At 51.5% G+C, this 27,658-nt stretch overlaps 14 protein-coding genes across 14 annotated transcripts; 9 read left to right on the top strand and 5 right to left on the bottom strand.

Annotated features, from left to right (window-relative positions):
• Positions 1–3,361: 3,361 nt before the first annotated feature.
• PtrM4_123660 (uncharacterized protein) lies at positions 3,362–3,675 on the bottom strand (the record flags this gene model as incomplete). The annotated part of the gene is made up of 2 exons (XM_066108591.1): positions 3,362–3,376; positions 3,436–3,675. The coding sequence occupies 2 exons, from the start codon at positions 3,673–3,675 to the stop codon at positions 3,362–3,364; spliced, it is 255 nt and encodes an 84-aa protein (XP_065961776.1).
• Positions 3,676–4,067: 392 nt separating this feature from the next.
• Positions 4,068–4,648, bottom strand: PtrM4_123650 (acetyltransferase; the record flags this gene model as incomplete). Its single annotated transcript, XM_001935585.2, has 2 exons — positions 4,068–4,552; positions 4,606–4,648. 2 exons carry the CDS (start codon positions 4,646–4,648, stop codon positions 4,068–4,070), a joined length of 528 nt encoding a protein of 175 aa, XP_001935620.1.
• A 147-nt stretch (positions 4,649–4,795) lies between these two features.
• On the bottom strand, positions 4,796–6,115 carry PtrM4_123640 (Complex1-LYR multi-domain protein; the record flags this gene model as incomplete). Its single annotated transcript, XM_001935584.2, has 1 exon — positions 4,796–6,115. One exon carries the CDS (start codon positions 6,113–6,115, stop codon positions 4,796–4,798), a length of 1,320 nt encoding a protein of 439 aa, XP_001935619.2.
• Positions 6,116–6,607: 492 nt separating this feature from the next.
• Positions 6,608–9,262, top strand: PtrM4_123630 (Arp, Ankyrin repeat protein; the record flags this gene model as incomplete). The annotated part of the gene is made up of 3 exons (XM_001935583.2): positions 6,608–6,727; positions 6,793–8,470; positions 8,523–9,262. The coding sequence occupies 3 exons, from the start codon at positions 6,608–6,610 to the stop codon at positions 9,260–9,262; spliced, it is 2,538 nt and encodes an 845-aa protein (XP_001935618.2).
• Positions 9,263–10,477: 1,215 nt separating this feature from the next.
• On the top strand, positions 10,478–12,087 carry PtrM4_123620 (WSC domain containing protein; the record flags this gene model as incomplete). The annotated part of the gene is made up of 3 exons (XM_066108590.1): positions 10,478–10,537; positions 10,604–10,670; positions 11,498–12,087. The coding sequence occupies 3 exons, from the start codon at positions 10,478–10,480 to the stop codon at positions 12,085–12,087; spliced, it is 717 nt and encodes a 238-aa protein (XP_065961775.1).
• A 644-nt stretch (positions 12,088–12,731) lies between these two features.
• Positions 12,732–13,351, top strand: PtrM4_123610 (HsbA domain containing protein; the record flags this gene model as incomplete). Its single annotated transcript, XM_001935581.1, has 2 exons — positions 12,732–13,044; positions 13,092–13,351. 2 exons carry the CDS (start codon positions 12,732–12,734, stop codon positions 13,349–13,351), a joined length of 573 nt encoding a protein of 190 aa, XP_001935616.1.
• Positions 13,352–13,759: 408 nt separating this feature from the next.
• PtrM4_123600 (PpiB, Peptidyl-prolyl cis-trans isomerase (rotamase)) lies at positions 13,760–14,602 on the top strand (the record flags this gene model as incomplete). The annotated part of the gene is made up of 3 exons (XM_001935580.1): positions 13,760–14,083; positions 14,200–14,345; positions 14,398–14,602. 3 exons carry the CDS (start codon positions 13,760–13,762, stop codon positions 14,600–14,602), a joined length of 675 nt encoding a protein of 224 aa, XP_001935615.1.
• Positions 14,603–15,375: 773 nt separating this feature from the next.
• On the top strand, positions 15,376–17,028 carry PtrM4_123590 (TolA, Membrane protein involved in colicin uptake; the record flags this gene model as incomplete). Its single annotated transcript, XM_001935579.1, has 2 exons — positions 15,376–16,647; positions 16,699–17,028. The coding sequence occupies 2 exons, from the start codon at positions 15,376–15,378 to the stop codon at positions 17,026–17,028; spliced, it is 1,602 nt and encodes a 533-aa protein (XP_001935614.1).
• Positions 17,029–17,238: 210 nt separating this feature from the next.
• On the top strand, positions 17,239–17,370 carry PtrM4_123580 (uncharacterized protein; the record flags this gene model as incomplete). The annotated part of the gene is made up of 1 exon (XM_066108589.1): positions 17,239–17,370. The coding sequence occupies one exon, from the start codon at positions 17,239–17,241 to the stop codon at positions 17,368–17,370; it is 132 nt and encodes a 43-aa protein (XP_065961774.1).
• A 213-nt stretch (positions 17,371–17,583) lies between these two features.
• PtrM4_123570 (uncharacterized protein) lies at positions 17,584–19,245 on the top strand (the record flags this gene model as incomplete). The annotated part of the gene is made up of 1 exon (XM_066108588.1): positions 17,584–19,245. The coding sequence occupies one exon, from the start codon at positions 17,584–17,586 to the stop codon at positions 19,243–19,245; it is 1,662 nt and encodes a 553-aa protein (XP_065961773.1).
• Positions 19,246–20,189: 944 nt separating this feature from the next.
• On the top strand, positions 20,190–22,493 carry PtrM4_123560 (TolA, Membrane protein involved in colicin uptake; the record flags this gene model as incomplete). The annotated part of the gene is made up of 3 exons (XM_066108587.1): positions 20,190–20,981; positions 21,044–21,756; positions 21,794–22,493. The coding sequence occupies 3 exons, from the start codon at positions 20,190–20,192 to the stop codon at positions 22,491–22,493; spliced, it is 2,205 nt and encodes a 734-aa protein (XP_065961772.1).
• A 365-nt stretch (positions 22,494–22,858) lies between these two features.
• PtrM4_123550 (Periplasmic protein TonB) lies at positions 22,859–23,436 on the bottom strand (the record flags this gene model as incomplete). Its single annotated transcript, XM_066108586.1, has 2 exons — positions 22,859–22,942; positions 22,996–23,436. 2 exons carry the CDS (start codon positions 23,434–23,436, stop codon positions 22,859–22,861), a joined length of 525 nt encoding a protein of 174 aa, XP_065961771.1.
• A 326-nt stretch (positions 23,437–23,762) lies between these two features.
• PtrM4_123540 (hydrolase (HAD superfamily)) lies at positions 23,763–24,736 on the bottom strand (the record flags this gene model as incomplete). The annotated part of the gene is made up of 5 exons (XM_001935575.2): positions 23,763–23,926; positions 23,979–24,404; positions 24,454–24,489; positions 24,535–24,547; positions 24,593–24,736. The coding sequence occupies 5 exons, from the start codon at positions 24,734–24,736 to the stop codon at positions 23,763–23,765; spliced, it is 783 nt and encodes a 260-aa protein (XP_001935610.1).
• A 312-nt stretch (positions 24,737–25,048) lies between these two features.
• Positions 25,049–27,304, top strand: PtrM4_123530 (DUF3824 multi-domain protein; the record flags this gene model as incomplete). The annotated part of the gene is made up of 3 exons (XM_066108585.1): positions 25,049–25,974; positions 26,036–27,244; positions 27,298–27,304. 3 exons carry the CDS (start codon positions 25,049–25,051, stop codon positions 27,302–27,304), a joined length of 2,142 nt encoding a protein of 713 aa, XP_065961770.1.
• Between the last annotated feature and the right edge of the window lie 354 nt (positions 27,305–27,658).

Raw genomic sequence — 27,658 nt, 5'->3', positions numbered from 1 at the left:
CGTCACCGGCACACCGAGAAAATCATCCTTCGACGCCTTCAACCCCGGCGTATGCAAAAGGAACAGCAGTCCATCTTGTGCTGCGACGCAATTTATAATCACTCTGTGCCTTGCGACCCACAAACTTACCTTTATTGTAGCCAGTACTCCTCCTTGGAGTCCCCTTCCGGTAAGACCGTCTTACTTGCCGCCGCGGTATCCCTTGCGCTTACTGCATACCCATCTTGCTGTGCTCAACTTGCATGCTCGTTTTATCAAACACTACCGCTCCCCGTCGCACGACTCGTTACCACTCAAACACGTCCTGTCGCCACACCCGTTGGCTTAGCGTAAAGTTGCCTGGCTCTTCCACAAGTGGAATGGTCGTTCTCCTTGGTCGCATCCGCTTTCCTACCAGATGCTTAGTCAGCATCCGATGAACGCTGAACATCTGCATAGCTGAACATTTGCATAAAAGGGCCCCTATCCGCTATGCCCTGCCGTGTCGCTAGCATCTCTTTATGGTGACGCGCCTCTGGTCTGGCCCAAGCCATCGCAACTTGTAAGATTACAACACGTCGTGGATCGCTTATGATGCTTGTCTTTGTTCTCTATTAAGTAAAGGGGCTTACAGCGATTGTCTTGCAAAACTTGGAGTCAATCCAAACGCGGCGAGCGGCTTCTTTTGATGCCTGCACTCAAGGTTGTTGCGCCCCTATCGCTCGTACTCCTATCGATACAGCTTCTGCTGCGGCTATAAGGTGGGCAATTAACGTTGCGCCATCGCTGTAGTCCGTCAATTGAGGTTCGAGTGGTAGCATTAACGTAGGCAAGTCCGCTGCCTTTGTGGCAGAATACGCCGACAAAAGGCTGATAGTAGACCCACACTAAGCTGACATCCAGCCAAGGTGCCGAAGGTCCGAAGGCGAAAGTCTCCCGGCAAACTTCTGAGGCTTATTGATTGTGATTTCAAGACGTTTAGAAGATGACAAAGAAATACAAGTATATGCGCGGGTATTTAATAAACGAGAATCCGGTGCATATCTTGTCTCGAAAGATTTCGACTATCAATTGCTACCTACTCTCATGGACGACATCGGCCCGGATCCAAACAGGTCACTCATCGGCAGTGCGGAGGAGTTGCGATGCCTCCACAATTCAATCGTCGTAGAATGTCATTGCCTACTTAGACTGCGGCTCAAGGTCACACGCTTGTGTGCAAGGGGTGTGAATGAAGCGTGTACACTGACATCACCAGTGCCCTTCCTTGGTAGCTTTTACGGACAACATCATTCCGTAGTTAGAATAATCGCTCGTCAGAAATGCGGAGGATTTGCGATGACGCCACAGTTGAGGCGTTGGAGTAGGTACTTTGTCCTGCCTAGACCTTAGAACGAGGCTAAGTGACCATCCGCTCGCTCCGCCGACTCAAACGTCAGCACAAGAATGCAACTTTCTCTAGATTCATCTTTCGCTAGGCTAATATTGTAGTTGATGTTCGGTATGAATGACATTTTGGTGTCATGTGGCGGACGTGTTCGGCATGAGTGCATGTGAAAATGTCATCGGTCTTCTTGGCTTAAGATACTTATCAAAGGCAAACTTTGCCGGGCCGATGTAATTATTGAAGACTTCTAGATGCGGTATTTTAGCGATGTCTCGCTGTAAGGTCGATTGAACCATTGTACTAGTAGGTCCTCTTAGCCGACGCTGCATGCGGCTGCAAGGTTGTGAAATGGTAACTCGGGCTACCTTCTGAATTGGCAAGGGCGAAATTCGAATAGAGCGCTACTTTCGAGTAAATCACGGGACTGATAATTTGGCACTTGCGCTACCTTAAAGATAGGACGAGGCCCTATGACCACACTAACGAAGATATCGCAGACCTATCTGATGTTGCGAAGTCATCGGCTTGGAGACTGAGTATGGATAGTTGCATGTATAGAGACGATATCGTGCGAACATGCAAGGAAGAGCGAGAGCCCCGGTATTGATGGAGACAAGGCGGACCATGGTGACTTGTGAGGTGGATCAGAAGTGTTAGATTTTTTCCAGGAGAGTGTAATCACCAAGATGGAAGATATTTAGCGTTGATAGGGATTTCGGATCATGTATACCTAGGGAAAGATGAGAACGGGTGTACTTGATGCTGAATGCTGCATGTGAAGATAACTAAAGGAGCCCTCATTTTGCGTGGGTAATGATGGATAAGGGTAGATGCGGGAGTGATAGACACAATGTCCTCCATGACTGCCTTGCCATTGCTGCCCTTCATGTAGTCATTCGGCTGCACAGCCAAATAGTTGCCGACGTGTTAGTCCTTGTCCGAGATTATCATGCCTTGGCGTACATTGATATAATGCATAATTGCTTTATCCTTTCGTTTGTAGTTCAGCGATATTGAGGTACACCAAGCTAAGTCGTGAAGAGCAGACGAAACTCGTACCCCGACAAGGCGGGTAAGCATCGGGGTGCAGAATTGATGCGTCCAACTTCTGGGATAGATTTACACTGCCTATGCATGCTTCTTCCACGTTCGATCGATTTGTAAACTTATGCCTAAGTAGGTAGGCTGTAGTCGATGCACATTATAGAGTGGAAACTGCCAAGAAGCAACGATGGAGTATCAATCACATCGAAAAGAGCGTACAGCAACAATAACCCAAAAGGACGCACATGGAATTCAGGATGAAGGATGGGAAACACGGTGAAGCTACGTCATACCGGTACACGCTAGGAAGCGGTCACCGAGGCGAGATGCCAAGGCTGATCTGCATCTCAGCCAACACCACGGCCAAGATGTACCTAGAATCTGATAGCTACCGAGCGAGGTTGCCATAGCTGTGTAGCCTACGGAGGTAAGCGGTCGAAGCGGGAAGGGTGCAGGCGTGTGACATGCGGAAGGGCGGTCCGTAGCGCACCGTACGTTACCGGTCCGAGGTGGGGCTGAAGACGACGCGGGGCTAAGTACGCGAGCCAATCGTTGAGCGATGATACGAGACCCAAAGGAAAATTGGGCGCGGTGCGCGTTGTTCGCTCTATGCGTCATAGAGTAGTGATGGGTGAATTGACTAGGGTTGTGATAAGCGGTGGGTAGGACTTCCTGTGGGATCTCTCGGATAGGGCCTATTTGAGGTAGAGCTTGGGAACATGTGTCTTTGGTGGATACCTGGATGAGAAAGCAAGGTAGAGGAAATATGAACAAGGTATAATTTTGTCTCTGTAGAGTAGAGAGAGTTCTGGGGGATATCTTCTGCTGCTGCTGCTGTGACTAGCTTGCAGTGCAACTCCCAACCCTACCATAACTCCCCAAGCTCTTTCTAACTACAACCCCACTACAGTACACCATCCCACCATCCCGTCCAAACACCCCCGTCCCTTTCTAGCAGCATCTCCACTGTTTTCAACTATTAGCAAATGATGTTCAACATTCATTCCTTTGCATGAACACCATACCGTATGTCTACAGTCTGCATTACTCTTGCAACCATTATTACCCGTGGGGGTAAGTAAGGTCTCGTCCCGTGGTACCCCAGATGTGCACGTAGGTTCAGCAAAGGTGCAAACTGAGAGATTTTTGAAATAATCTCCATTCGGCAGATTACACGTGCCAAGGGCACTGACGACTGCAGCGTTGCATGATGCGGCTTTGCAAGCGCCCGCGACGAGCAGAATGACGAGGGGGGTGAGTTGCATGATTCTGGTAGTGTGGGTGTTGAGAAAGATGGGAGAGAGGATTTGGGGGGATAATGCCGATTTTCGGAAACATTTATACTCGAGAGTAACGGCCGAGTGTGGACGGGAAGCTGACAGGAGATGCCGGTGATCTAATGGCATGTACCTATGGACCGGGAAAGATCTACACCCTGATGCAATCGTACAAGTCAACTTGCCATGGTCATAGGTTGCAAGACAGTGTGCCGGCAGAGGGCGGATCGCAAATCGGCATAATACGAGCGAATTAATCGCAATGTGTGCAAAGTACGATCTGAAATCTGACACAAATACGGGCAGCATGGAGAAGCCCCACTTGATGTAGTCATGTACGGCAAGTTACCCGCCACGCTCAGTACCTACATGCCGAAGATCTAGGAACCCGAACCCGCAAGCTTCTGTAGTGCATCGCCCTCAACTCTTAAGCCCACCCATTCCTTCTTCCTCTGTGCACCTATCAGCTCACTCTCGTAGAACTTGAGACTAGGCTCATTCCAATCTAGACAACTCCACTCGAGCCTCTTTCCGTTGACTTTGAGTACCTCCTGCGCAAGTTCCTTCAAAAGCCTCTTCCCATAGCCCCTTTTCCGGTACTTTTCCTTGACAAATAGATCTTCGAGGTATATACCAGGCACGCCGGTCCAGGTGCTGTAGTTGTAAAAGTATAGCGCCATGCCGGCGACGGTGTCGTCGGGGTCGGTGATGAGGAGGGTACGAGCGAAGCCTTGAGAGAAGGTCGAGGTGGAAGGATCGTAGTGTGCAAGGGTGCGGGTGAGGGATTCTTTGGTCGCCTCGACCTTGTCGCTGGCCTTTTCGTAGTCGGCGAGTTCGCGAATTAGAGATAGGATGGTGGGAACGTCTACGAGGTTGGCGTCAGTATTTTGGTCGTCTTGTGCAGGTGAGGCGAAGTACCATTGCGAGTTGCGTGACGTATGGTTGCACTGGTAGATGCCATTGTAGTCAATTGCTCTTGTGTAATTATACCTGCGTCTGGGTTGGAGAGTGCAGGAGAAGGGTGCAATGCAATGGAGATTTATTGGCATGCAATGCAAGACGTTCTATGTCAAGTTGTGGGGTGCAGATGCCCCGCCCCACCTGACATCTAAGCTTTATTTTGTTCTTGGGCGACACGCCTCTTTCGCTTCCATTCATCCAAATCCTTACGTATGGGATTGTCTTCTGGGAGGAATTCGGCAAAAAAGGGGAAGCGCATGTAGTTGCCGTCAGCATCGCGTGGCTGGACATGACTTGATGCGTCTACTGCATGTTTCTTTTGCGCTTTTACAACCTGCCCGGCTGCATTGACGCCGGCGAACAGAGCTTCGTCAGTAGGAAGTTGATATATCTTGGGCTTGATGGTGTTCCTATGTTCACCCCAAATGGGTTTCCACTGCTTCTGCTCGTCGTCATACTCAACTTTGCAACAGAGTCTGTGCACCCTGGCATAGATTCGTCGCATATACTTTGGGGTGATGGAATGTGGTCGCTGCGCACCAGCGGGTTTGTCTGCCTTGGTTGGCTTATCCAGTGCCATTGCTGCGTCGACTGTGCTAGCGAAGCGTACTTGTTCGGGAACAGAGTCTTTAGTCGGAACGCGCACTCTACGTTTGACTAGGCTAACGCGCTCGTCGCCAACAATCATGGCGTGGATCTTGTCCCATTCATCCGTCGGCAGTGGTGGGAGCAAGCGCGTCATGGTCATGGCATACCAGCGTTTGATGTTGTTACGCGCGCGCACCATGGGCATGGGTCTCTCCCAGACGTTGTTGATGGGTGTTTTCAGCACGGGGCTCTTCAACTCGCGATTGATGGATATACCCTTTTGGTACTGCGTCTTCAGAACTTGGCGTAACCGGGAGTAGCGGTCCGAGATGTTAATGGTGTAGTGTGTCTTGGAAGTAGCTACAGGCTTATCAAAGAATTGAAGGTAGCGCTTGTCGCTGTAGTAAAGCTTCTGCAGTGGTGGTTCGTCTCCTGTACTGGGCCCATGGGCAGCGTCCTCGTCCATGATGGGATCTGGCTTCAACAAGTCTGTCATCAGTAGAAATTTTCGCCTTCCCATGCGACCGTATGTGAAGTAGAGTATCTTCTCCAGACAAGGCATCTCGCCTTGATTGGCACGGCGCATGTAGTTGAGGCCTTTGAGGCCTTTCCGCAGCAGGGGCCGGGCACGTTCCCTGATTACGGCCATCTTGCGCCTTTTGAAGCTCTTGTGCTCATACCTCTCCACGGCTTCGACATCGAAAGAGGCAGTAGCATTACTTTTGGGCTGATAGGCCTTGAACCTGCTTACTATGTAGCGGCGGAAGTAGGTGCGGGCCGTCGCATCGGGCAGGTACGAGGCCTCACGGAGGAGAGCACGCAGCAGATGAAGGGGATTGAGAGTGGATGCACTCTCGTGGAAGAAGGCAGATATAGGCATGGAGACTACACTGCGACAGTGACTGACTGCGACTTTGCAAAGGACGTGTGGTGGTATACAGTGGTTTAGCAGGGAATTGTGCGCATGCACGAAATCAGAGGGCCGGGGGGCGTGATTGGCCGACTGCGCACAACCGCGACGCGTTTCCACTCTCTCCACACCTGAACGACGGCATCGGCAGACTCATTGCACCCCTCACCCGCATAGCGCATAGCGCATACATCTCTAATTCAACCGTCTGGTGTATTCGTACCTACATGCGACTACCGTGACTGTATACGGTACTTGTCACGGGCTTCGACGCCAACGACGCGCAAATTGCTGTCTTTTCCAACAAGGCAGCATCGACCACACCATTTGCGACTGCCTCCGCTGCGACTGCCCGCGTTGCGCCTACCCGCACCGCGCCTTCCGTCTGGAGTCGCTGACATAATAATGCAAGTCGCGCGCACCTCGCTATCCTTTCCTGCTGCATCGCCGACGCAGCCCGCAATGTACGCCAATTCGCCCCATGGCCATGGACTCATGGCCGCGCCCGCAGCCTTGAACCGCTCCTTTTCTGATATGAATGGATACCAGCAACATGCCATGGAAAAACCTCAGATATACACGGTACGGGTCAAATATACATGAGGATGAATATGACGTCCAGCCGATATAGGGTGCTGACGATATAGGCTGTTTACTCGGGCGTATCCGTCTACGAAATGGAAGTCAACCGCGTGGCCGTCATGCGCCGACGCTCTGACGGCTGGCTCAACGCTACCCAGATCCTAAAGGTTGCCGGCGTCGACAAGGGGAAGAGGACAAAGGTGCTGGAGAAGGAGATTCTGACTGGCGAGCACGAGAAGGTCCAGGGCGGTTACGGCAAGTATCAGGGCACATGGATCAACTACCGCCGGGGACGTGAATTCTGTCGCCAATATGGCGTCGAGGACGTACTGCGTCCGCTCTTGGACTACGATATCAGTCTTGACGGCAACCAAGGCCAGGGACAAGCCATGGAAACACCGACCAAGGAGCAGGCCATGGCTGCAAACCGCAAGCGCTTCTACACCCAGAGCATGGACGGTCGCAGCACTAGCCAGGCCGTGACTGGCACCTTCTTCAGCAATATCTCCTCGACAGCCACCAGCGCGCTTGCAGCCATGAACAAGGTCGCCAGGCTTAATTCGCCCGCGCCTCGTCCAGCATCATCATCGCAGGGTCGGAGGAGCATGGCGCGACCATCACACGCCCCACTCGCCAGCCAGGAATCCTTCCGCACCAGCAGCCAACAGAGCATCGCATCGGAGCGCAGCTTCAGTTTCAGCGGACAGAATGCCCATACTGACTCGGCTTACGGCACGGCCCTGGAAGACGCGCTTGAGCCACCGAGAAAACGTATGCGAGCTTCACAAGAAGATAACAACTACTCGCAACCCAATGGCGCAAACGTATCCATGGCCGACTTGCCCTCACCAACCGAGCCGAATGAGAGCTTCTACCAACATCAATCCGGAAATCGCATTGCCCTCCCTGATGGCGACGTCCCGTCCGCCCTGCCGCCGCTACCACATCCAGACACCAAGCACAACGAGGAGAAGCAAGCAATGCTGACCGACTTGTTCGCCGATCAGACTAGGACTGACTTTACCAATCACCCAGCTATACTCCATCTCTCTGGCGCCGATCTTGACATGCCCATTGATAACACATCCAACACAGCGCTGCACTGGGCTGCCACTCTCGCTCGTGTATCTTTGATGCGCCTACTGGTATCCAAAGGCGCCAACATGTTCAGAGGGAATGCGTCTGGCCAAACGCCACTAATGAGCGCCGTGTCCGTCAACAACAGCCTGGATCACAGCTGCTTCCCAGAAACACTGGAGATTCTAGCGCCGCTGATCGAACTGCGCGACACCCAAGGACGTACCATATTACACCACATTGCGGTGACGTGTGCCATAAAAGGGCGCGCAGCCTCCAGCAAGTATTACCTCGAAGCGCTACTGGAATACCTTGTTCGAAGCAATATCGTCGCCAGCCAGATGCCCTCTTTCCACGACAACACAAACTACCCAAAACCAATCGGGCTCATGAGATTCATGCAAGAAATGGTCAATGCGCGCGACAAGCATGGCAACACAGCGTTGAATTTGGCTGCACGGATAGGGAACCGCAACATCATTTCCCAGCTCATGGAAGTCCAGGCCGACCCAACAATACCCAACTACAAGGGCACTAGGCCAGTTGATTTCGGCGTGGGCAGTGATTTGGCCGACGGCGAAGCTATCATGGCAGCAGGCGGCAGTCCTAACAAAGGTAAGGCACCGTTGAGCAAAGTAGAAGAGACTAGCAGAGAGATAGCGCCCCGTAAGTTGATTTTAATATGTGCTAGTAATGCTACCGCTAACCCCGCCAACAGTAATTAATGGCATTCTGCAGTCCGCTTCGATGCAATTTACGCAAGAAGCACGACTAAAACAGGACGCAATTGATCACACAAACGAACTCATCACACAATTATCCAGCCAGCAGAAGCAAGAACAGCAACGATTAGAGTCACTACGCGCACGGTTGCACCTACGCCAAGACTGCGCCAAGCGCATCTCGAATCTCAAGCGCTGGCTTGAGCCGCAACGGCATATGCTCTCTGTGAATGCCGGGGCAATCGACTTGCACGACAAGAAGCGAATTGGCTATGCTGATGCAGAAGGTGCAGGTTTGCTCATTCAGGAAGACGACTTGCCGTATGAGCTTCGACAAGCGGGTGACCACCTCGATCGACGGGCTTCGGATGGTGCTGCCTACCTATCAACACAGATACCACTGGACCCGTCTACGTTGAATCGTGTATCGCATCAACCGCAATACGAAGAATTCGCCGTCAAAGTCCTACCGTCCACTTCTGTTCTCCGACAACGCCTTGAGACGTACACGACTACCAACGCTGCGCTTTTGAAGCGTAGTAGGATGTTGAAAGAAAAGGATGGGCAACTAGAGATGATGTACCGCAAAGTGGTCAGTCTCTGTACCAAGGTCGAAGAGAGCAGAATAGAAGAGTGTCTGGAAGGGCTGGTAGCTGCCCTGGATAGCGAAGAGGGAGAGGGAGTTGAAGTGGGCCGTGTCAGGGATTTCCTGAAGAAGGTCGAGGGCGTAGAATAGGAGTGGGAACTGCATCCAACTATGAGTCATGTACGTTGGGGGCTTACATGAACTTTCATTTTACGGGGAAACCTTGGCGGGATTGGCATGTGAGGAAGCCGATAATCTAGGCGTTGGGGGTGCATCGGATGCAACTAGACCGCTGTCTTCGTCGACAACTCGCTGCGACTCTTGGCATAATCTTGTGGTTCGCTGACTTCAATCTCAGCACAGCAATGGTATCGCATATCCTTCTTCAACGCGAGATTACATTTCTCCATTGTATGTCCAAACCTTTGCGTGTGTGTAGCAGACCGGCTATCAAAGAGTGGGATTGAAGAGGAGAGAGAGTTGCGCAGGCGCACATGCACCGAGAGCAAGGACTACGTGGATACACTGTCGCTTTTTCATGAGATAGCGTAGCTTGGTGTGATGAACAACGGTGAAATCACAAGCACAATCCAAGATAATGTGAAGGAACAGGACTTTTGGCAATGCTTGGGATGCCTAGAAAACATACTTTTGTGGTCTAGATCCCTATCTCCGCACGACCCCCACTCCGCTGCTATCTGGTTTCGGTAAGCACTTGTCAGGGTAATTACCAACTTTGTGTCTTACCTGTCGAGCACCCAGACTACATCCATATGCCTGTACGGCACTTGGCTTTCCCCCTAATCTACAGTTACTTCTCCTTCTCTGCATCGGCAATTACCCCACACTTCTTACATACAGTCACGAACGGTCTTGCATTGTTCATGAACACTTTACCCTGTTATTTTGCATGCGGATAGATGCTTTACACGCTCCAAACACCACGCGATATACCTGGCTTAACAGGTTGGATGTTGCGGCTAACATGCTTGTGCAGTTCACTTCTCCTCCCCCCTTGTCCACAACACCCCCCTTTTTTGCACAAGTAAGCTGGCACTTGCGGACACAATGTCTTGGTCGATCTGAGCGAGTAATTTGATGCTGCGGAGAGGAGAGACACCAAGACGTGAATGTACAGGACGAGATGAAATTGCAACCTTGGCATCAGCAGGAGAAGAGGATTTATACCAGAGCGCTTTGTCCCAAAGTCGAACACATTGCTTCACTATCATTCACTTCACGTGACAACATTGCTACATCTGCAGGCAACGCACTCGTTCAATCTTGACCTTTTGTTGTATATTATCCCGACTCCGAAAATCAACATCCAACCTTCCATCGCCCATCAAACCCTCACTCGACAAGATGAAACTATTTACCGTTGCCATCCTCTCCCTGTACGCAGGCAGCTCGCTCGCCTACTTTGTACGTCTACCACCAACAGCCCCCCCCCCCCCTCTACCCCTACCGTGCAAACCCCACTAACACCAGACCCAAAAGAACTGCGTGAAGATGCAGGATGGATATGGAAGATGTGTCGGCAATGGCCGACACCAGGGTAAATGGCAGTCATGCAGCAAGGTATATTAACCCTCCGTTCTACATCATGTTCTTTGCCCCTTCACGGAAACAGCAAGTCTGACACAGGATATGTAGGATTATCCTTGCTACCAGAACACAAATGGGTGTACGCCTAATTTGGCTGCGGGCCAGCAAACGTCAACCGAGTGGAAGGCTAATTGCAGTTGGCAATAAAGGTCTTAGACATAGTTCGCTTCCGCTCGCTGTAAGCGGTGGGCTGTGGGCGGTTTGTTAAGTGGCGGTTTTGTAGTGGCGGTTTTAATGGGTGGTTTGTTGGGTGGAAGGGGTGCTTTGGTATGGCAGCTATCATCTAGGCTATCCACACCGGTGGGGGTTGTCGAATACCAGCGAATCCGATATGCTGCATAGACGCTCAGAAATACATCTTCGTTATACCTTTTCTATTCTATTGTCAATAATGTAGTTTTACTGAGTATGTAGGGTGCAGGGATAGTACCTTGAGTGTGCTTACTTATATTGTTGTCACAATAAACCTGCGTTATGGAAATCTGTTACTAAGCATCGATATTACTTACATATACCATGATACCTTCTCAATTTCGTGACGAAGGCGATAACAGTTCTTGTTATCGTGGTAGTTGACTCCAAGGCGCATGTGTCTTGTGAGGGCCCACCAAAGGTTTAACCCGTGACTGGTTTACCCTGTGAATATTAATGTGCTCTTGTCAAGGAACATAGTAAGTACGACTCTCTCGATTTTCTTGGGAACTGCGTACCAGTGCAACAACGGTAAGGGTTCGATACATTCACTTTACTGACTGCACAAAGCTTACAAATCATCAGGTTCACGCCCTTCACTCACGTGCACCGATCCCTCCCAGAATAAAGAAACATGCTCTTGTACCTGCACAAACGACATCGTCTTCGACCAACCCATCCTTTTCCACGGCCAGGCCGGCAACGCTTCGAACACCGACTGCGACTGCGAGGATGTCAAGGAAGAATGCTCTAAGCGCCAGAAAGAGTGCGACGCCAACATTGCGACTCAACAGTCACTCCTCAAGCGCGAGCAACAGTCGACAGCTGATCTCCAGAAAGAGTCGGAACTCCTTAAGCAAGAGCCGGATATCTTCACAAAGTTGCAAGATTGGCGTAAGAAGCCATATGTTCATCTGGGCTGCTATATCAATTCCGCCGATCGCATCCTATCTGACCGAGTGTTTTATAACCAGGCGGCAATGACGCCTGACTTATGCGAGTCCTATTGTGATACCTACGAGTACTATGGCCTTCAGGTTGGCGGAGAGTGCTACTGTGGACAAACTTTGAAGCCCTCGTCGAATTCTACAGAATGTAATTACAAATGCGTGGGGGACAAGAGTAAGACGTGTGGTGGCAATTGGAAGATGGAAGTTAACCAGAAGAAGGAGTGAATACACTAATGCTGTTTACATGCAGCATTGTTCCCGAAAGATCTCTATCAACAACCCATTAGTTCTAGAAGGCGGTTTTCGTCCTCTGTAGGCAGCTTGCACATGTCGACCACGTTTTCGAAATGCTTTAGAGCTGTCTCGCCATGGCATGTCAAACTCTTGTCATTCTATCTCCGCGGCGTTTCATGTCGCCTTCACTTTGCATCTTAGACTTGATGAACTATCTCTTATCCATATAGTCTCTTAGTAAGACTTTCTGCGAAACAGTTGGCCTGCTCGTCTTTTTTATGTTTTCTACTCACAATACTCAATATTCCTCAGTGTGCGCCCATAGCCATATTCGTCAGATCTAGAAAGCTAATGTACTTGCCTCAAAGCAGTCTCGCCTCCTGCAACTGACATCCATAGTTCCCATGATTTGCCGGTCCGCAAAACAAACTTCCCGTAGCAGACTGCTATCACTCCTAGCTCGCCGCCAGATCGGCATCGCCCAAAATACCTCGACACGTGTGAATGCGAACTACTCGGTACGTGTATATGAGGGTAGTTAGAGCAATGCTCCACTGGATTTTGATCCTGTGTTGCGCTCTCCCCAATTCAATACCTCGAAAAGACGTGTCGCAGACTCCCTTGAAATCGAAGCCATGCATCTCGCACTCCCTATTTTGTTCCTTCCTGCGCTTGCGCTTTGCATGCCTCAACTACTTATTCGGCCCACTGCGGAAAGTGTCATAGAGTCAGTCGTCAACATCCATAACGCTGTTGTGGAACAAGATGGTATCCTGCAAGAATACACCGGGGGCTTCACGCCAACCGCCATCGTCGAGGACGTAAAGACCCTGGCCGGCTTTGCCAAGATCCACAGTGCGAATCGCCAGGGATTTCGGCGCGCGACTTTTGCTGCGCAATTCAGCGTCGAGGAAACCGTGAAGTTCATTGACACGGTAGTCGCCACTGGTATGTTTATGTCCTGTTGGTGGGGTGTAGAGCTAACTCTAGAATAGTGAATATCAGTATTCCAATATCAACTCAGCATCTTCGCGCAAAAAAACAGGTTTACAAGGAAAATGGTTCGCGGTCGGTCGTGGTGGCCACTCTAGCGTTGTTGTTGTACGACCACGATACCTTCACTGTTGCGGCGGGGAAGAACTTCAACCCTGGTACCCCTTGGGACAAGCTGAATCAGGCAAACGATGCGGCGAATAATATCCATGGCGTTATTCAGAGCGCACTCCTATACTACAGCTTGGGCTTGAACTTGTAGATCGATACGGTGGAGTCGTGCACGACACACGAGAGGTTCGGTTATCATTTTCACGCCGTATCGTCTCGATAACTACCTGAAATTCCATCGAAGCGCATTGTTCTGGGGATCGCATTCGTACCCGCCAAAAGAAAAGTATATGCAATGATGTCATTGTTCCCAAAGCCCTGACTCTCCGCACAGCCTAGATGCCGTTAGCTGGCATGTAGCGCGCCGCAAGTGCGTCATTCCCGACCGCTGACGACGATATTCTGTCTCTGCATATAACCTAGCCAGCACCTCAGCTCCCATGCATAAACCCCTCTGCTTCCAACTACGGGATATCCATTGATTCGTCATTCAGCCTTTCTTACTTCATCTTTCAAACACCCAAACCAATAACCACACGCACTTCATCACTTTCCAATCATGGGTTGCGGAAGCAGCAAAGAAAAGAATGCCGGCGATTACAACGACATGGCACGGCCAACGCAGCCGGAAAAGTCACATATGAAGGCCTCGGTAGATTCTCCAAGGTCACCAGCGGGTGGACAGCGCGCAGCTGTAAAAGCACGCAGGTCTCCAGATAACCCAATCGTTTACTTTGACGTTGAGATCGGGGGTGAACCAATAGGCCGCATTCAAATGGAACTCTTCCTTGATGTCGTTCCTGCAACATCGGAAAACTTCAGGCAGTTCTGCACCGGAGAGGCTTCACAGGGTGGATACAAGGGCAGTACTTTTCATCGCGTGGTAAGTTATCTTTGACGCTGCTTTACTTCGAGCTCCGAGCACTATGCGGGATTCTTGGGAACACACCTGGTCCAGGACCTCCCTCCTCTCATCAACTTCGACTAACGGTCACATAGATCAAGGATTTCATGATCCAAGGCGGCGATTTCCTCAACGGAAATGGAACAGGCAGCACCTGTATCTTCGGCGACCGATCCTTCGACGACGAAAACTTCGAGCTAAGGCATACACATCCAGGTCTATTGAGTATGGCAAACTCAGGGTAAGTCGATACAAACAACTCGAAATGAATCTCTACTAACCCGCCCCCGCAGTCCGAATACCAATGGATCGCAATTCTTCATCCTCACAGCCGCTACCCCACATCTAGACGGTAAACACGTTGTTTTCGGCGAAGTCCTAGATGGCATGGATGTTGTACGGATAATTGAGGATACACAGACTGCGGCAGATCAGCCCATGAAAGATGTTGTTATTGTGGAGGCTGGGCAGCTCGCAGGTGCAAAGCCTTTGGCGTAGATGGAGTCTATTGCTTTCGCGCGTGATATTCTTGATGTGTAGCGCTGTGCATGGTGTAATTGGCGGAATGTTGGGGCGCAAAACGGAGTTCTTTGCGCATCCTCTTCTCTTTCTGCTGTATCGATTTCGACTCTTCAATCAATAATTGGCGTGGGTAGCAAGCAGGATTCTCAGAATTTATGATGGCTTTATGATGCTGCAACAGCCCTTTCTGATGGCTTCGACGTCAACGTTACTTGTTGGCATTGTCGGCCCATTCAACATTGTGTAGTGATCCATGATTCATCACATCGAGTATGATCGAACGACCGCCCCACGTCATACGTTCAAGATATCGCGCTTCCAAAGATCCAGAGGAACATTCAATATATATTACCAGAGATCGAGCGGTTGGCATTGTGCATAAGTTGTAGGTTCCATGCATAGATGATTACAGTAAGAAGACGTGAGTGAAGAGTTCACATCTCTAGAATTCCCCGTACATGTGCAGAACACACTACTTCACATAGCGACAGCTAAAATCAAGGCCGTGACACGGACAAACTCTTCACGCTCCCACATGGAAGCGGTACTTCCAACAATCCCAGTATATAATCTATAGACGTGGCCGTCTCTGCCACGCTCTCTCCACTTCCCTCATACACTACCATTCCGAAAATAGTTTGTCAACTCAGGCAGGCCTGATAACTCACTGTTCCACCCACCAACACGTAGCAATCATACTTGTTCACAACGACAATATACCAACACATATACTAGACCAGAACCCTACCATGTCCACCAATAGCCCTAGGGTTACCGGGGTCCACGATAATGGCTTGCCTGGAATGCGTGTTGCAGACTCCAGAAACAAACTGGGTGATGGAATACAAGACACGCAACATAGAGATACGAGCGAAACATCTGATCGATGCGAGCACGGGGGCGAATATTCCGACGAGGAAAGCGATGGTAGCGATATGAGCGAGACAGGGGGAGATGTTGGGTCCGATACTATGGATCGCAGTGAGAAGGGGAGTTTCTACGAGAGCAATCACAGAACTGAGGACTTCCACAGTGAGAGGGGGTCATTTTACGACAGCGACCGCGGAACTGAGGACGCCCGTAGTGAGACGGGCGTTACTTATGACAGCGACCACCGAACCGAGGACGTCCACAGCGAATACGGCAGCGAATATAGTAGCAGTGCTGAGAGCATGGTAGATGCAGAGAGTGTTCATCTCCAAGAACAACAGCACCAGCCCTCCGGCATAACCTATAACCAAAAAGTTTTATATGCGCCCAACAAAGTCGCAGAAGCTGCACCGGCAAATCAGACACCAAATCTTGTCATAAAAATCCACCAAGACCGCTATATAGATCAACAAGCATCCGCGTCCCGAAGCCAAAGTCACACGCAAAAAGATATTTTCGACCAGGACCAACGAATTGAGGCTGATGATGTACGTCATGAGCAAGAGCTCCAGGCTCAGCCAACCAACGATTGCTACCCACAGCAAAATGGTCAACGGGAGCTTGAGCAAGCCTTTTCACGGCAGCCCCCGGAAGGGCGAGATGTGAGATTGCAGAATATACAGGCCGCACAAGGATTTCCAAGGGCAGCAGTACCTTCTTCTGAGCCTGATACTGCAACCGACTTGGATTTCCCCGAGTCCAACTTTGACGATAAATCTGAGTACTCGGCTGACTATCACAACGGGGAGAGTGAAACTAGAGCATACGAGGCGGAGAATCATCGGCCAGAGATAGCGATGCGCCGGCCGGAGCTAACATCAAATATGCGCGAATCAGAAGAGCAGCGCTTTCCCCTGATGAACGTAGATACGAATACAATAACGACGGAGCAAAGAAACCCCCAAGTATGGCAAGAAGTGCAAAGTCCAACGGCATCACTTGAGAACCTAGAAATCAACACTGAATTTGCGCAGCGACGGCGATTTCTCAGCCATTTGAAAGAGAAGCAGAGACAAGAAGAAATAGCGGCAGAGGAAGAAGCTCTCCAGCTATATGCACAACATAGAGAGACACGACAAGATCTCATGTGGGTGCGCCAACAGCAAATATGAGAAGAGGAAGAAGAACTTGAGGCGGCAAAGCTAGATTTCGAAGAGGGAAAACAGCAACGGGCTGCGAATGCGCGACGGCGAGTATTTGAGACCGCGCAAGCAAGGGAAGAATATCAGGAAGAAGAGGTCGATGAGCAAGTACCGTGCACACTTCAGACAGCTCAAGCTGCCTATGAAAAGGGAATTCATGCGGCGCAGGAGCAATCTAAACTCCAGGCTCTAGAAGCGCGCAAGGCTAAGGAAGAAGAACAGCAGAGTATCGCCGATGAAGAGGCACGAAGAAACGTCGACATAGCAGCTAGGAGGGCTGAAGAGGCGTGGCAAATTCAGGAAGAAGATCGACAGGAAGCCGAGCGATAAAAAGACGAGAGAAAGCAGCAAGAGTTGCTGGAGAAAGTCGAACGAAAAGCGGCTGAACGTCAGCAACGTGACCAACAGCGAGACAATGAGAGAGAGATCAATCGACAACGACAAGAAGAATGAGACACTCGTAGGGATGAGGAACGAGAGAGAGGCCTAGCGACTAGGAGGGAAAGGGAAGAGAGAGATGCAGAGTTCCAGGCTGCAAAGATGCAGGATGATATGGAGCTGAAAGAGCAAAAGGCAGCCCTCAAAGCAGAGAAACAAGAAAAAGAACATGGCATCATGAAAGAAATAAAGGCAAATGACATAGAGTTACGGGCAGCAAAGGAGAGCAACTGAATAGACCACAAAGCTGAAGAGTCTGCACATTGCCAAGCGCTAGAATCTAAACGACACGAATTCCAAAAAGGAGAGAAAGTCACAAAGTTGTCGATAGAGGCCTAACGCTTCCAAAACCGAGCGGAAGTTAGATCCCAAGAACTGGCACACCGCAAGGAACTGACGACGTTGGAGTTGGAAACCCGCAGTCAAGAGAAAGAAGCTAAGCGGGCCATGGAACTCCAAGTGCAAGCCAATGCTGATTTGAGACTTCAAGAGACTGCCCATCGACAGGAGAAACGGGCTATCAAAGAAAAGGCCAGGGAAGATGGAGCAAAGCCAGATTTGCATGGTTCAGAGGACGATACATTGCCAAAAATGCCTGTCCGACAAGCGCACCCAGCAGATAAGAAGACACACAACGATCCGGCACATCATGGACCAGTTGTAGCGCATGGAAATTCCCAACCACAAGGTCATCCGGGTCTATCTCCAGGTAGCTTTCCTCAAGGGGGCTATGTCCGTCACTTCCACCCAGTCGGGTATCCGGGCTATGGACCACCGATGGGTCATCCAGGTCCAGCTCCTCGTGGAGAACCCCCAAACTCTGAAACTAAGAAACAGAGCAAGGGGAAGAATTTAAAATCGAAGAAAGGGGCTAAGAAAGCCGAGGAAGGGTCTGATGAAGACACAGGTGACGAGCAACCTGTCGCCAGCAGCGGAGGAGCAAATAGGAATAAGCACGAGGCCCTCCACGAAGCCGTCTCCAAGTCACAGAGGGGGATGAAGAGCACCACCACTGTCAGTAAGATAAAGGTACCGGGTGCGTCGATTCATATTAAAAGGACTAAAGTCTCAGATTCCAGCAAGACGAAAGAGTCGCGTCGTCATCGGACGCGCAATGTGAACGAATCCAGTCAACCGAAGGTACCACACTCGGAAGCTTCCAATCAGTTATCTGTGGAAGCTGCTCCGGACTCGCATGACCGCAGTCATGGGGAAGTCAAGCATGAGAGGAAGAGGGACTTTAAACATGATGAGCACAGTGAAGTCAAGCACGAGGAGGTCAAGCATGAGAAGAAGAAGGAAGTCAAGTTTGAGGAGCATAGTGAAGTCAAGCACGAGACTAAGCAACACACCTCCAGCGGCGTGAGAGTTTCGCAATCCCGCAGCACGATCGGTGTAGATGCGACAAGCCATCCCAAACCACCGGTCTCAGATCACCCACACGAATCTGCTGCCGTTGGTAACTCAAAAGCGCAGGCTGTTATCTCTGATCACACAGACATCAATACATCGCACTCATCTTCCAGCAACACGAAAGCTTCACAAGCTCATAAGACCGTTGCGATAGATACGAGCCATCCGAAGCCACAAGATGCAGCAAAGATTGACGGACTTGCCGCAAATCATACTCCAGAATCGAATGTTCAAGCCGCGGATCACGTTAAAACTAAGGCTGAGCAGTCTTCTAAGAGTAAGAGTTCTTCGTGGCTTTCCAAGACGTATGGGGTAAAAGCGAACGATAAACTAAACCAGCAATCCCCTGGTGACCAAAATCCAAGCCCAGCAGCTGCAAGTCATACTCCTGCATCACATCCTGCAGATACCGACAACCTTCCCCGCCACACAGGAGCGGAGAATATGCAAAATTCATCCTCAGGCAAATCGGGATCCAGTAACACGCATCCGATACCTGGTAACATGGACGCTAAGACTGCTCCAACATCTACCAGGAAACTAGAGGCTGATGCTTCAAACCCATCGCACAGCAACTTGAAGGTTGATCATATGCGCTCAACTTCTAGGACCACAGGGACAGAGCATACGCACTCATCTTCTAGCACACGAGGAGCCAATACCACACAACCAACTTCTGGCGAACTAACACTATGACTGCGCAATTATTTGGCAGGGGGTCACAAGCCGACACTCTACACAATTCCTCCTCCCACCACACTAACACGGAGCATTCGCAATCGACTTCTCACCACACCAGATCTGGGCACTCGCCATCTCCTTCGAGTCACGCGAAAGCGGAAACTCGGAATTTGCTATCTCCCTCCGGTCATACCAAACCGGACATTCAACATTCGTCATCTCCCGCCAAAGATACACCTCATTCAAGCTCGCCTCATGTCATCCAACAGCCTAGTACTCTTGGGGTTACGGGAACGTCATCGCATGCGCATATTGGTAGTCATAGCGGATCTGGAACTATGGACGCTAGGCATGCTACTGGTAATGATGCCATTCTTCGGAATAGCGGGAGATTTGGAACTCCTAAGACAGGTCCAAGGCCGAGGGCGCACCAGGATCCACTCCAGACTCCATGACAGGCTACACTGCAGGCTCCATTCCAGGCTCCGCATCATGCTCCGCCTCAGACTTCTCATCGGACTCCAATCCAAGCTCCTCATCGGACCCTGATGGAAGCTACGCTTCAGACTCCATTTCAGACTCCGCATCATAGTTCAAATCATGTTCCACATGGAATTCCACATCAGACCCGTGATCGTCTGATTGGGAGCGTTGCAGATGAAGCCAATCTCCAGGGTGCCGGAAGAAGACCTGCCTCTCCGCATCAGATTTATAACGAACCAGTGGTGAGTGTTGCAGATGGAGCACATGTCCAGGGGATCAACAAGCAATCTGTTCAGACGAGCAATAAGGATGATAATCTCGGAAATCATAAACCCATCTCCGGCAATAATGTAAAACACGGTGTCCCAGCAAGAGACGTAAATATCCAAGCGGCGAAGAAGAACGAGTCCTTAGCCTACGCCAATGCTTACTAGTCACCAACGCATACTGCGAAACAGCACGCGACTGGCGATCCGATGTCTCGCACTCAGTCTGCAGGAAGTAATTTACAAGAGGTCGTCTTGACCAATAATCCCTACGCCACGAGAGTCACCGAGGAGGAAGCAAGGCGAAAAGCTGTCGAGGCAGAGTTTCTTAGGCATAACCCGTTGAAACAGCAACCTATTGGGGGAGCGAAAATCGAGCAGAAGCTGGAGGAGAGGCAGACTAACATGAACGACAAAGGCAAGAAGAGCATGATAGGGAGTCCCGTCCACACCGAAGTAGGCAAGAGACCCGCCGACACGGGCAATCCAAAGGCAAAAGCTGCTAAGGCAGTGGATAAATCCAAAGAGAAGGCTCCAAAGACGAACGACGCCGCAGAAGAAAAGAGCAAGGGAAACAGAATGGGGAGCCTCTTCAAGACTGGTGCAAACAAGAAAACCACGGAAGCTGAGAAGTCCAATCCACAATCTGGGAAGCCGGAAGAAACGGACAAACAGAAGCCAATAGAGCAGCAAATTGCCGCAGAAGATAAGGGTAAACAGGGTATGATGGGAGGTTTCTTTGGGGCTAGAGCGGATAAGAAAACTGTCAAACCAGAGCCAACTGCTACAAAGGTACAAGGGAACGTCGAGCAAAAGCTAGCAGAGCAACCGGATAATTCGGGAGAGAAAGGAAAAAGGAGCAAGGTGGCGGGTCTTTTCCAGACTGGATCAGATAAGAAAGCTGTCGTGTCAGATCAGCCGCAAGCTGAGGCTGCCAAAAGGCAGGGAGAGCATAAAGGGCATCATTTAGCACCACAAGTGCCTGCGTCAGGGAAGAGCAAGGTACAATAGGGACACCCACCGCCTATCCCGTACATCTGCCCCCAATGGCAGCTGATCCAAAGGCAGCCCAAACACCAAGGCCTCAGCCAAAACCTACAAACGTAGCCTCGAGTGTCAAACATCCAACCTTAAAACACCAATCTCCCAGGGAAGAGCAGAGTAAGCAGGGTGTAGTGGGGAAGTCGCTGGCCAAACCTGAGAGTCACTCCCAAAAGACTACGGATCCAAAAGTGGGAAATGCAGAAAAGGTCCCGACCAAAGCTGCCAATGTAGGGGAAAAGAAGGGAAAGGATGCTAAAGACAAGAAAGAAAGCGGCATCTTCAGGCTCATGGGAAAGCGGACAGCTCAGCCCGTAGCTGCCGACAAGAAGGTGGATGGTGAGCACAAACTTCAGCCTCCCTTTGAGGGAGTAAGAACTCCACAGAACACCAAAGCTGCTTATGAGGGAGCTTGCGGAAGCCAGCAGAAAGCAACTCCGACAAAGCAACAAGAAGGGAATCACGAGAAGCATCCAGCGGCGCCTGATATAAACCATCGTGTGGGAATTCCTGAGAAGCAACAGGAGAGGAAACTCAGGTTGCACCCGATAGTGAGCAATATCAATCAACACCCACAAACCCCCGGGCAACAAGAGGTGCCTGCGAGAATGTACCCAGCAGGACCTAATATGATCAACCACTCGGCAACACCGAAACAACAAGAGAAGACATCCAAAATTCGCTCAGTATCAACCAATATCAACCAACACCCCCCAGACCCCCGAACAACCACATGGTACTCCTCGATGACTCCCCGTAGCTACCAACGCCAGCCAGCATCAGGCAAGTCCCAAACCACCCACATCAGACTCCCGCCGGATACTCCCAAACCCCACGCCCAAATCCCAACCAATCATCAGAAAACCAGTCAAAGAGCCTGTCCAAAGCCAACAACACCAACTTCCCCTCCCCGCCTTCCACACTCTAAACCCCCCGAAAAAAGCCTCAAAAACCCCGCACAAACCCCAACAAACCGCCTCCCCCTCCGCCCAAGCAGCCGAAAAAGCTCATCCCAACCTCCCGCATCTCTCCTCCCGCCGTGAGCGCAAACAAGCACTCGAATACTCCTCCGACCAGAAAAGCAAGAAGGCGGCGACGGAACAGCAGGACGCTGCCAAGAAACGCGCGAAAGATCTAGCTGACCATGCTAAACTGGTTGAGAAAGCGAGGCGCGCTGAGGCGGATGCTGAACAGAAGCGTTTGCGGAATGTGAAGGAGCAGTGTGAGGCGAGGGAGAAGGCTGAGAGGGAGATAGTGGTGAAGGAGAAGAAGAGGGTGGAGGAGAGGCAGAAGGCTGAGAGGGAGAAGGTGGAGAAGGAGAGGAGGAAGGGGGAGAAGAGGGAGAAGGAGAAGACGAGGGGGGCGGTTGCGGGGAAGCAAGCAAAGGGCGTAGTGCCTGTTAAGACGGCGGGGAAGAAGGTGGTTGTTATGCCGAAGACGGGTGGTGGGGGGGAAGAAGAAGTGACGGGTTAGAGTCTCTAGTGAGCAGTTTATTATGTTAGATAGTTAGTACATCACCACCACCGAGCCGTGTTCCCTCTATTCAATCCTCTCCTTCCTTGCCCTCTTTCTCCTCGCCCTTACCCTCACCCTCATCTCCCTCTCCATCTTTTCCATCTTTTCCATCCTTCCCATGCCCCGGCTCCTCACACCCCAAACTCCTCCGATACCTCGCCCACAGCTTTTCCACCCTCTCCCCACAACACCCCACCCAAAACGCCCCCTCACAATACTCCCCCACCCCCAACCTCTCATTAACCCTCCTCACAACATCCTTCCCACACTCGCCCTCCAGCCACTCCAGAAAATACGCCGTACGCTCATACCCAGCATCCCACTTACAATCCGCCCGTCTCTTCCAATGCGGCGGCGCAAGTCCCGCTTTCAACCGAACCCAATCGGCCACGCCCTCGATGAGTCCACTGGGAGCCGTTCCACACGCATCTCGCTGCCAACAATGCACCATTTCATGTACGAGCACGCCCATGATTTCCTCTTTTTGCCGCGTGGGGGCGATTCCCTCGATGTAGGTTGTGTTGAAGTGGATTTCTTTGTGGTCGTCGTCGAGGGAGAGGCCGGTGGTGTAGGCTACGCCGTCCATGGCGCGGAGGACGAGGGTGACGGAGCGGGTGGCGGGGATGCTGGAGGTGGGGAGGGAGGTGTAGAGGTGGGTTAGGACTGTGTTGAGGGCGTGCGTGAGGGCGTGGGTGGCGTGGACGAGGCGGAGGAATGTTGTTGTTCCTGGGGTGGAGAGGTCGTCGAGGCGGAGGCGGAGGAGAGGGGGGCGTGGTGGTGTTATTGGGTGGGTGGGGTGTGACAGTGGGAGTGCGTCGGGGGTGGTGGAGGTGGAGGTGGATGTGCTGTCGGTCGCGGGGAGAGCGGAGGGTTGCGGGGTGGAGTCGTGTGTTGACGACATGGTTTGGTAGTATTTTTTTGGTGGTGGCGTCATTGGCTTGTTATCTCGCACGCGCGTTTTGGAGTTGGTGGTTGTTGTGCGACGTTGAGTTGCAAGGTATCAGGAGTAATAAGTACTTATGGCGGTGAGAGGGGGTCAGCGGTTGCCCCGGACCCTTCCGCCGCTTACCTGTCGGTAAGCGAATCCTTTGCTGATCATGGGGAGGGATTCGTCATTGTTTCTATTCTATCCGTCTTTCTATGGGCATGATTGTCGTCTATGTGATCCATGTACCGTGTACCGTGTTTCGCGTGCTGTACCGTACCTCGGTACACGCTAGCGTCGTCTTACGAGCTCTTGAACACCTCTGGGAAAATGCGACGCAGCTCCTGCAGACTGCGGATTTGGTACTGGCTGGCTGGCTGGGCAGGTGATGGGTCATTCTCGTCTAGCAAATGTGCCGTCTTCCAGCCTCGCTCAGCAGCCGCCTTGCAGTTGATGTAGGAGTCGTCTTGTGTTTGAATCAGCAATCACCTATCCATGACATGTTCGTGATGACTTACCGACAAAATAGCATTTGTCGTTGGACTTGATTCCAGCTTCCGCCATGGCCTTGTCATACATCTCCGCGTGTGGTTTGCAGTAGAACTTGTCTGAGCCATAGTCACAATAAGTGATACCTTCGAAGAGATCATCAATCTCAAGAAGCTTGACAACGCGCTTGCCATGGGTAATGTATGCGTTTGTGAACAGCCATAAGCGCACCTTGCTCGTGTCGATGTCTTCAATTAGCTTCCGTAGTTCGGGGTTTGGCTTGATGACGTCGCCTAGAGGCAATGCATCATCGACTTTGCTGTTGTACTCTAGGGCATCGACTTTGTGGTGTCGGACTAGTCCTTCAATGGCAAGGCCGTATTCACGGTAGTATCTGTAGTGAAGCTCATTGGCATCTTTCTGGGAGAGACTCAGATGATTCTGGAAGAACTTGTCTGTAGTGAGGGTTAATATCAAGTCTGGAATGTTTCTACATTTTCTTACCAATCAGTTCGGCCATCATGCGGTGAATGTCAAGACCTGCACTGTCAGTCTCTTCTCATCCAGACAGGATAGGCTACGCACTCTTGGGATAAAGCTGTAATCTGTTAGTGCCATTCTCAATAGATCACGATAAACTCACGCAGTTATCAATGTCAAAGAAGAAGACGGGCTTCTCGTTGTCGTCCGCCACCGGGTCATCTTGTGTCCGTGACTCATGTTGCGGCTGCGAGCGATACTCCAAGGTCTCCGGGGGTGCTGCCGTATTGAAGTCGTTCGGGGCCATTTTTCATAGACTGTATTACTGCATTCACTGTCAAGGAAGGTGCGATGACTACATGTAGACTCGGTGGGTCGGACCCGAGAAGGTGCTATGTAAACCTCTTTGGGACTAGCGTAGACTAATTGGGCGCGCAGCCAAAACACGGCGGCTCCGACCCGTCGTCGACTTTCTTTCCTCCTGCGGCGTGTCGCATCCCACCTCTCCCCTTTCTTCCACTATCCACCCAGCTCAACCGCGGGTCTCGGCTGTATCTGTGTTGCGCACGCTTGTTGTATTGGTACTAGACACAGTCTTTGATCGGTTGTAATTTCAGCAATGTCGACAGCCACAGCGCCGTCGTCGCACCTGAACGGTGGCAGCGCGTCATCTGCAGAGGTGCTTCGCGAGGCCGAGTTCCTCCAGAAGATTCTGCAGATACGTAATCAAGTGCTTGCTAGCAAACATCCGCGTATTCATCTCCCAGCCAAAGTAATTGAACAGGTTGCACCACGTCCTTCGCAAACTGCCTTGAGCAGACCCACGACCAACGGCACACCCAACGGATCCGCGTCGCACTTGTTTCCACCACGTCCAATACACTCAGCCCGGCTTCCCACTTCCCCCACTCCCCTTTCACAGCGACCCTATTCGGCAAAGTCTTCGGCAAAGTCGTCTTCGTCGGGCATCGACCCAGTCTTGCTCGAAAAGTCAGAACACCTGGTCAAGGCCGAGCTGCAGCTCAAGCGCCAACAGATAGAACGCGCGTTAAAGGACCAGTTTGACAAAAAGGGTCGCGGCTACGATGTTGAGGAGCGCGAAGCTCTCATCGATGTGGAGCAGTGTTTGATCAAGGCCCACCAACTGGTTCCGCCTGTATCTGGCTTACCATCTACAACTAACAACAGCGATGGCGCAGAATCATTTGACGAGAACTCGTATTACTCTAGCAAGGCAGACAGTTGGTCTCCAGAGCAAGACCCTGCTGACCATACTCATGCTGATGCAGCACCTGCACTGATGTCGCAAGCGAAGCAGACTGCCCAGCAAGTAAATGTGCATGCGACGGAGCCTACAGTAATCAATCTCGACGAAGAAGAGGCTTATGAGCCAGCCGATGACATAGACGTTTATGAGCCACCAGAGCCTGCACCACTGCCCGAGCAAGACGACGAGGAAGAGGCGTACTCCCCACCTCCAGCCGATGTCGTCCCCGCTGAGCCATCAAGAGGGCGGGCCCGCAATCGCCATGGCGGTATGAACGGGTATGGTGGAATCTTCCCTTTTCCCCTTTCCCATTGTCTCTCAACTCTGATATGTCGATAGATCACGTCGTACAAGTCCCGCTGGTCCAGCAGCGCCTGTGCATAACCCTCGCAAGCGGAGAAGAGATGAAAAGCGCGAACGCGACGAGAAGAGACGCCAGCAACAGGCCAACAAGCGGGCTGTTGCATCGCCCGAACCGTACATTAAAGAAGAGCCACAGTCACCTCCTCCCTTCGCGGCTTATCCTGATTCGCAGCCCAGTAAGCGTCGTGCACTACAGCCTCAGCCTGACCAAGTAGAGCTTGTGCCAGCACAGGGTAGTCCCATGATGCAACCTGTTTACTACCGCGACCAGGAACCCTTGCCGCGACCCTATCGCGACATGGAAGAACCGTCGTCTCCGACCGTCATACGTACCCCGCAACGCAAATCACAGCGTGACGATCAAGACCTTAGACGGGTTGCCAGCCTCCAGTACGCTCGCCGTCCATACTCGCCCGGTGGCGGTGGGGACTTGTATGCAGCACCAGAGCCACGCTCAATGCGAGCAGCATCCCATGCCTTTATCGATGGTGCCGAGGCGCCTATTTACCGCGAAGTTTCAGCACGTCCATCAGGTGCGCCTAGATATGTGCGCGACCGTTCACGATCCCCTGTGTACGAGTACGTTGCACGCCCACAATCGCCCATGCGCATGGCACCGCCGCCAAGGCGTATAGTGGTGGATCAGTATGGAAACAAGTACTATGCAGCGCCAGTGGAGGGGCGAGAGTCAATGGCACCGCCAAGTAGACGGGCCGAAGTAGAAGCGTTCTCGGAGCGGGCTGCCACGCGAGAGCCTACGATGCGCGCCTCGGCTCGTACCGACATGTACGAAGAAGGTGGGATACAGAGGATGCCCATGCCCCCACCACCCCGGCGCTATGTGCAGGCTGATGTGGAGATGATGCCGAGCCCATATCGACAGCGAGAGCCGTCCCGCCGTCCAGCAGAAGTAGAATACCGACCTGTTCCGCAGTATGAAGAGATGGGCCCGCCAAGAGAGTATCCACCGGCTCGGTCATATAGCATGCGTCCCGAAGTTGTTCGACGCGAGATTCCAGAAGGGTATATACGTCATGAGAGCATGCAGCCACCTCCAGTAGGTGTATCGCAGCCTCGTTACCGTGAGGTCAGCGTTCACCACGAAGGGCTGGATGACCGTCGGTATATTAGCGGGCCTAGTCGGCGGTATGTGGAGGAAGGGGTAATGGAAGTTGGGCCGGAAGGGTATGCGGGAGAGGCGCGTCACGTATATGCACGCTACTGAGTACCGTATGTAGGTTGTAGAGATGGTATTCATTGTACAAGGGTAGATTGTGGGCTAGGTTGGTTTGAATAGCAAGACATAGCAAGACAGTCTGGTGTAAGAACATGGGTTAAGCATCGTCTTACAGGTCTTGTGTAAGTTTGCCTTTAGTAGAAGGTCGAGCTGGGTGTTTCAGGGCGAGCGGTCAGAGTGAGGTGATGGCAGGTCTGGAGACGGCTAGGCCGGATCGGGGTGGACTAGCAGGCGCTCAACAAGCCTGGAATCGCCACGGACAGCACAAAAAGCAGATACACGTCTATGGTTGGGTACGTGTGTGCCAAAGTGCGTGCAAAGTGTCAAAGTGAAGAGGGCAAATTGTTTTTTTTGTTTCATGT

Source organism: Pyrenophora tritici-repentis, chromosome 6 (genome assembly GCF_003171515.1).
Source record: "Pyrenophora tritici-repentis strain M4 chromosome 6, whole genome shotgun sequence".
Taxonomy (NCBI): Eukaryota; Fungi; Ascomycota; class Dothideomycetes; order Pleosporales; family Pleosporaceae; genus Pyrenophora; species Pyrenophora tritici-repentis.
The sequence above is the reverse complement of the archived record's forward strand: the minus strand, read 5'-3'. Positions and strand labels throughout refer to the sequence as shown.